General features: G+C 36.2%; 1 protein-coding gene across 1 annotated transcript in view; it reads right to left on the bottom strand.

Moving 5' to 3' along the window:
- Nucleotides 1–207: 207 nt before the first annotated feature.
- Nucleotides 208–7,936, bottom strand: part of LOC102519024 (sterile alpha motif domain-containing protein 9) — a 34,709-nt gene continuing 26,980 nt past the window's right edge. Inside the window, 3 exon segments of the mRNA XM_014561188.2 lie at nt 208–1,397; nt 1,399–2,435; nt 2,438–5,728. Of these exon segments, the coding sequence (XP_014416674.2) occupies nt 990–1,397; nt 1,399–2,435; nt 2,438–5,720 (4,728 nt within the window). The 5' untranslated portion in view covers nt 5,721–5,728 and the 3' untranslated portion in view covers nt 208–989.

Raw genomic sequence — 7,936 nt, 5'->3', positions numbered from 1 at the left:
GAATGAAGCAGGGTGGGAAGTGGCCTCAGAGAAACACTAATTGGACATTATATCTATAAACTGAGACTGTATTTGAATAGAGGATTTTTTTTTTAAACCAAAAGTGTGCTGACAGGTTCTGAAGCTGAACTTTCATGTAGGAGCAGAGGAAAAACTTTCTCCAGTGAAAAAAATCGAATGGGACTGTAAAGACAAAAATAAACAGCATTTTTGTTTGTTTTGCAAGTATTTTATAACAGAAAACTTTAAAAGCACAGTCCAAAGGAGACAGAAGAGTATGATGAAGTCCCGTGTACTCATAATGCATCCACTGTTAACTCTGGTCCAATCTTGTTGCAGCTACTCTCCTTTCACCATCCCTATACCCTATACACGAAGTTACACTGAAGCATATGCAGTGTCTGTATTTCCTTTAAATTGGAAGATCCAGAGGCTTGATCAGATTCAGGCTCAGTTATTTGGCAAGACTATCTCGTGGGTGATGTGTGCACTCCTACAGCACTTCTACGCCTGTAATGTCTGGTTCTCTTTCTGCAGTGTTAACACTGATCAGGATTTAGGACAGTCTGATTCATCTGTATAGTTCTTTATCAACTTTTTGTCAGTCTTAGCAACCATTGATGATTTCCCATATCCATCATTTTATTAGGGAAAATTACATTTTGATGACCTCTTACTAGTTGTGCTTGTTCAATGCCTAGATTATATATATACCTGCTAGACTACTGGGATCCCCTGGATTGGGACTCTTTAGTCTTCTCACAAGAGTCCATTTTATTCATTAGTCTTGGAATTTTGGTGTATTTTTGTTGTTTCTAGGTCTGTGTGAGACTCATAACATGCTTAAGAGGAAATATAAACATTGTATACCCAGGGCTGAAAAGCCAGAGTCTGTATCTATAAATCTGCCAATTTAAAGTATAGATCTTGGAACTAAAAGAAGTTAAGTGCTATTGCATCCACATTACTGGAGGGAGAAGATCAAACTCTTAAATAATCTCAATGTCATAAGCAAGTGGGCCTCCAATGGAAAATCCCAGGTAAAAAGACACTTTTTCTATGCTTCTGCCACTTCTAAGTTGACCCAAAAAAGCAGGTGAGATGGGTATTGTGATTTTTTCATTGATTCCATATTCTATGTATAAACAATTATTTTCAGCTCGTCCCTTTAACCGAAGCAAAAGTTCTTGGACTTTTTCCTCCTTCCATACATCTCCACTATGCCATAAGGAATTAATATCAGCTGTCTTTCTAAAACATTGATCAATTTTTCCTTTGTGAACAAGTCTGTTCATACTGTTACTTTTCCCAAGAAAGAAATAGGCAATTGGTTGCTTGGTACGATACATATGCTTATACTGCCCCCTGAAGGAATTTTCCAGTGACCGGGCATACTTTTTCCATTTGTTTAGAATCTTGATCTAGTTGTTGGTTTTCTGGCCAGAATAAGAGGGAAGCTAGGAAATAAGGTTCTGAGTATCGGTAAGTTGGTCCTATTTGTTGCAAGACTTCTCGAAGCTGATCTTTCAGTTTTTTAATTGGCTTTACTATTTTGGAGGAAGGTTTAATGCAGTAGAGGATGATGTTAGCCAAGATGAAATTTTGCTTTTCCTTTGGCAGGATTTGGACAGTGCATTGCTCAAAGAGTAAAGTGTATTTGTTCACTATATCTTCCATGGTGCTTACAGCAACTTCTTGACTTTTGATAAGATATTCCAAGAGCCCAGAAAACTTGTCTGCTTTTAAAACTTCTAGACTTCTCCGGTACATCTCTACTCGAAGTGGCAAACTAAGCTTTGATCCAAGATCTTTGTTCTGTGATTCTTCTGAGGGACCAAATATATCTGCATACTTCTTAAAATTTACAGCCACCTTTCTCCGAATTTTGGCCTCTTCATTTTGCTTTATGTTGTTCCTGGGTTTTAGAAGGACAAAGTAATCATCAAAAAAATCAAAGGATTTTTTCAAAGAAAGTTGCAAATTAGTTAGATAAGGAATAAAATTCTTGAGGACTAATCTAAATTCACTGTTTGGATCCCCAGGAATATCAGTACTTCCTGATATAAAATTGATCATATCTTTTTTAGACAGTTCATTTTTATTGTTAAAAAAAGGAATGAGCTGGAGAATCTGGATTGTGTAGAGCGCAACTTCTATCTCCCCTTGATAGCCAGCTGTATTGTAAGTATCATACCGCCTCTTTGACTTCTGAGAAAATCTTTCCTTCGCTTCATACTCTCTATCCTCACTTTGCTGCTGAGATTCTTTGAATGCATTTGAGGCATGTACTGCTAAATCCAAAAGAGCATATAGATCACCAGCTGAAATGTTCCCCTTTTTGCCATTATCCTCTATCCACCATCTTATTTTACTTTTGTAGACTTGACCCAGTGTATCTGAGATATAAGAATTGTCAGGTTCTATCTTTTTTGCTTATTTGCCCAATGTAAAGCACTTTCAAAGTCTTTCTCTTTAATGTAGAAATGTCTTGTCAAGGCTTGGCAAATGAATGCATTTGGGTTGAACCGATGAATACCTTCAAGCAATACCTTTTTAACTGCTACATTCCCTTCATCTTTGTGTAATTCTTCAATGAACGGGGAAAACCAAGTTCCCGTTTCACCTTCATGTTCATTGCGCTGTCTTGTGAGCAGCAGTGTTTGCATATCTTCTAAAAATTTGCTTCTTCCTATACCAGTATCATAGAACAAATTTTCCGTTAGCATATCCAGCATAATCTGACTTTTATCCAAGTTATAGGTTATCTTCAGTTCTTCCAATGAGCGAATGGCAATCAGACGGTGAATAATGCGTACTCCACAGTACTTCCCACATTCTACCACATCTGTTTTTATCAGAATTGTAGAGTAGGTGCCCATCTTGTCCTCAAGTTTTTCTGTTCCCCAGAAAGCCTTCTTGTTTGTGATTCCTAAGAACTTTTCACACTGTGATAGTGAAATTGTGGTATCAGGCACATATGAATTAAGAAGAGCCAGAAAAGAAAAGAGCTTTGCTTCCTTGGTGCAAATATTTTGTCCTTTCAGGATATTCCTGACCACCTTTTCTATGTACTTTTTATCAAAATTGGTTTTCATAATCATGAAGGAATAAAAATCTTTAAAGTTTTTATGTTGCTCTTCAATTTCTTTCAATTTAAGCTCAAAAGCTCTCTGTTCTTTGGGAGATAGTTTTTGTACTAAGGCAATACTGTCTGAGACCTTTGCACTTTTTTCAGGATTCTGGGATCTCCTGCAGTTTAGGATGATCACTAGAGGTTTCTCATACCGAATATACTTATTAGCTACAGCTGTTTGAATAGAGGCCTGCAGAAGATAGACATTATCTTGTTCTTCAAAATCATCAACAAGCAGCAGTACAGGTAAGTATTCCTGATTGCTTGTTGACCCGTAGGTGATTAAATTAGTCACTTGTTCTCCAATTTCAGAAAAATCCACTGTCTTGTTTTTCAGCACAGCACATCTGAATTTCCTCCTTAATTCCCAGAGAATATGCATGGCCAAGGTAGTCCCACCACAGCCTGGATGATGATACAAATGAATAATTTTGACACATGTTGGCTTAGAGCAGTCTGCCCAGTTTTGAATCATTGCTTCAAGTTTTTCATATTTATCCCTTTTGACAAAAGGTGAAGAATAGTTTTCAGAAGAAAAGTAGAAGTTCCACCATGATACTTTGCCACCTCTGTAGAAGTCTTCCTCTTTTGTTGCCTTGAATTCAAGAAATTTTTTTCGGTCCTTCTCTAAGAGTGTACCTTCACATTCATTTTCACAGAGAATTTCCAGAGCAGTCATGATATCTTCTTCTTTTTTCAGAAGGACAGTAGATGAACCAATAGATGGCAAAAATCTCTTTGACGATTGAGTCACAGATTTTAGCTTAAGAATAGTTCCATTTATCTCTTCAAGACTTAAAGCAGAAATACACTGGCTTGATAATTCATCTTGCTGTTTTATTAGTCTTGCTTGAAGTAGATCCTTCCATCTCTGACATACGTGTGAATGAACGCAAATACACAATATATTTTCCATTCCTTTCAGATCTTGGTAGAAAGCACAGAAGGTCTCAATGAGGGGGTCCCTTGGGTCTTCGACAGAGGAGAGTAATAGAAATACCACCAAAAACTTCCCTGTTGGCATTATGTCTTCATGTGTAAGAAATGAAATCAGTTTCCGGACTTCAGATGCTTTTTCTCTTTGCCAGGAACTTGGATCTAAGGGTGTGTATCTTTCAGTGTCAAGGTCTAACCTGCCATTGCAGAAAATCCAGCTGAGTTGTTGATAAAGATTCAGACTAGTAATCTTCTCATCTGTGGTCTTTGCCTCCATATACAAACTTGGGGAGTGAAGGTTTGCTACTCGGCTTTCTTTGTAAGCTTTGACCACACCCTTGCTCACAGATTCAGGATCAAACTCTAATACAGCAAACCATTTAATTTCCTTTAGGAAATCTAAGTGTTTTATTTGAGTCGGATGGCATTTATTTGTTACAAGAATGTACCATTCATAGTATGAATTATCTAACAAATCCTGACCTCCCGTCAACAATTTAACAAGCTTTGGTCCCTCACTCTCTTTTTTATGTGTTTTTACTCTGCATTTTTCTTCTGCCTCTTTCCTAGCTTCTCCCAGTCTTTTTAAATCTAATTTAAATGCTTTGAAATCTGCTTTATTTTTCATGATGTCCTTAGAACTGGCCCCATCTCGCACAAAGACTGAGAAGTTTGGACTTTGTTTCCATGTCTCATTGCTACAATTTTGTATTTTAATCTGAAAATACTCATGTTCACATTCAGAATATTTTGGAACAACATCCACTTCAATAACAAATCTGTCAGATGGAGTACTGTTTGGCAGTAAAACTTCTACAAATCTTGGCTCTCGAATGCAATTCTTTGCTTTTTGGACCTGATGGTCTTCAAAATACTGGTGGATCATCAGATTGAAGTGGTCAATGAGGGCTTCCTTGGTGACAGTGGTGACTTCCACACCAACAATTTTTCCATGGGGTTTGTCCAAGACTCCAAAATGAATGGTGCCATTGGTACGTGAATTCATACAAGCTGAAGCAAATCGGAAAACCTCATTGCTAAATTTCATCTTAACATCCTCTTCTGTGGCTGTTTCTCTATTTGTGAAGGCTTTGAATTCATGTACTGGGTCAATGAGATTGAGTGGTCCTGTTTCAGGCTGTAGACTAAAATTCAATTTGTAACGATATGGATCACTGAATTCATCAAAAGGGTATGACACACATGTCAGTTCTATGGATGGCTGCTTTCCCTTCGTGCCATCTATTTCATCTTCTATGTCCTCATTTTTTAGTGACTTAGAAACTTTGGGAACTGTACTCACTGCAGAGTCATTAACCATATCTGATTTCTCTTTATCCTTTTGTTTTTGCTTTGAAGCTTCTCCAACATTTTTATTGGCTTTCCCCCTCTTACATGGGTGAGGGGGATCTCCAGAGGATTTTTCCAGCAACTCTTTGAATAGATGTTCTATTTGGATAGCTGGTCCAAATGTTATGCCCAGATCAACGAGGTCATTTCTAGTTAAGTACTTGAGGTTTGCGCCATTCACATCTTGCGCAGTCAAAATTTCTCTGTGTTTTTGCTCAATTTTATGACTCTCTAACCACCGATTTACATCCTGTATTGTCCAGTCATCTGTATTTTCTGGCAAGTTAAGTTTTGCTGCCATTCTGATACCTGTATATAGAAAAAGAAAAATTATTTAGTATTTTTATAAGTAAATTAAAAAATAATCAGTTAATTTTTCAATAGACAATATATACATGTCTTACAAAATTTTAAAAACTCAAAAGGATATACATGTCATCTAATTATCCTCCTGAGATGAAATTACCATTATCAGTTTCTTCTATATCCTTTCAGAGAAATACTACCAAATACAAATGCAGAAGCACTTTTTTTCTCATTCAAATGGCAACATACTATATACACTTCTCTTTGCCTTGCTTTATTCACTAACTGTATGTTCGGAATACTTCCAGTAAATATATATAAAGATTTTCATCCTTCTTAATGGTTGTTTTCTATAATATGCATTAGCTGTATTATTTTAAAATACTCAATTATGCTACAGAAAATAAGAGAAACAAAGAAGGCTCTATGAAACTAAATAGAGAAGGTTGTGTGATATGAGGAAGATATATGAAATGAGGTATAGAAGCAAGTAGTTTGTGAAAAATGTTATGATAGACATAGATAAAGTAAATACTGCATATGAGTGTTAAAAAAACATAGTTAGGAAGAGCTGGAAGGACCAAATAGATATTAAGTATTCACGAGGTACACTTGAAGCACTTTATATTTTTGAAATCTTAGTTGGGTCACCTAATGTTGACACCCATTCTGATCCTTTGTGTCCTCTACTTAAGAAATATAAAAAAATCCAGAGTAGCTTATCAGGCTAGTTGATGAGTTATAACTGTGGGCAGGCATACATGCCCCTCTGCATCTCTCTGATTAGAGCAAGTGTATGTCACTGACCCAGGGTACCTTCTATCTGTTGATCCCCTTGGAGATAGACCTCAACTCTGGTTCTCAAAATTACACAATCAGTGCAGAATGCTGATATTGCAGAGAGGGAGAGACAGGATATATGACCTTGTACAACTCAGGTAATGAGATCCTTTTATCTCTTGTACCTTATCCAAAGTGTGTTACCCATCTCTTTCCCCCTACTTTTTGTTATGTATTTTGATTGATTTAATAAGGCATGTGCCTCAAACATCTTAAGTTGATCTGTGACCCATTCTGATTCATGACTTCTGGGATAACTTGCTGGGTAGTAAACTTGGAGGCTATTATTATATCATGTAAATTTTCATATAACTTTTGATTATAGCTGATTCCTGGGCAGTAACAGATGGCATTTCAATTTGGCATGCAAATTGGCAGACTACTATTTGGAAAATTAATGTCAATTTGGGTTACAGAAATACAGCAGTGGTTAGGAAAAAAACAGAATCAAAATAATAATAGTCAGCTTTAAGTGCAATACAAAAATGGCTTCAAAAATGTGAGCCATTCCAAAAAAAAAAAAAATGTGAGCCATTCCAATGAAACTGTCATGGGAGAAATCGAATTAACAAAGGAGGTAAGCCCCAGGAATTGTGGACAGACCCACTTCCATGAAATAATACACAGGAATATTGCCTACCAGTGGTAAATACAAATTCAAGATTCGGATTTATTTTCCCTTCCAGACATAAAGCTGAGCACTGGTCCAAGGTTAAAGCTCTTATTTTTTGGTTAATAACTTCTGTATGTCTAGAAAGTGAATAAAAAATATACCTTACAGCTATATTAATATAAAACTAGGCAAAGATATGCAAAATTGATGGAGATTTTACTCTCCTACGATACTATGTCAATCAGAAACATAGAAAATATATTGCCTTCTAAAAAAAGTGAAGTAGGTGAAGTTTCTTTCAGTAATTTGGCCTATAGATATTAAGAAGCTCAAACTTAAAATAACCTGGGGAGAGGAAAAAGGGTGGAAGTGGGAAATTATTTTAGATGTACTAACTTTTAAAGTAAGCCCCTTTTGTAGGACTATATCAAACTTAAAAACTGTATTAAAGGACACAATGAACAGAATGAAAAGACAACTTATGGGATGAGAGAAAATATTTGCAAATCATGGATCTGATAAGGGGTTAATATCCAGAATATATTAAAAAAAAAACAAAACCTCCAACTCAACAACAAAACAAATAATCCAATTAAAAGTGAGCAAAGGACTTAAACAGACATTTCTCCAAAGAGGATGTACAATGACCAACAGGCATATGAAAAGATGCTCAACATCACTAACCATTACAGAAATGCAAACCTAGCACACAATGACACATCATTTCACATCTACTATAATGACCACTATTTTAAAAA

Source organism: Camelus ferus, chromosome 7 (assembly GCF_009834535.1).
Source record: "Camelus ferus isolate YT-003-E chromosome 7, BCGSAC_Cfer_1.0, whole genome shotgun sequence".
Classification (NCBI taxonomy): domain Eukaryota; kingdom Metazoa; phylum Chordata; class Mammalia; order Artiodactyla; family Camelidae; genus Camelus; species Camelus ferus.
Note: the sequence above shows the minus strand (reverse complement) of the source record. Positions and strands in the feature narration are given on the sequence as shown.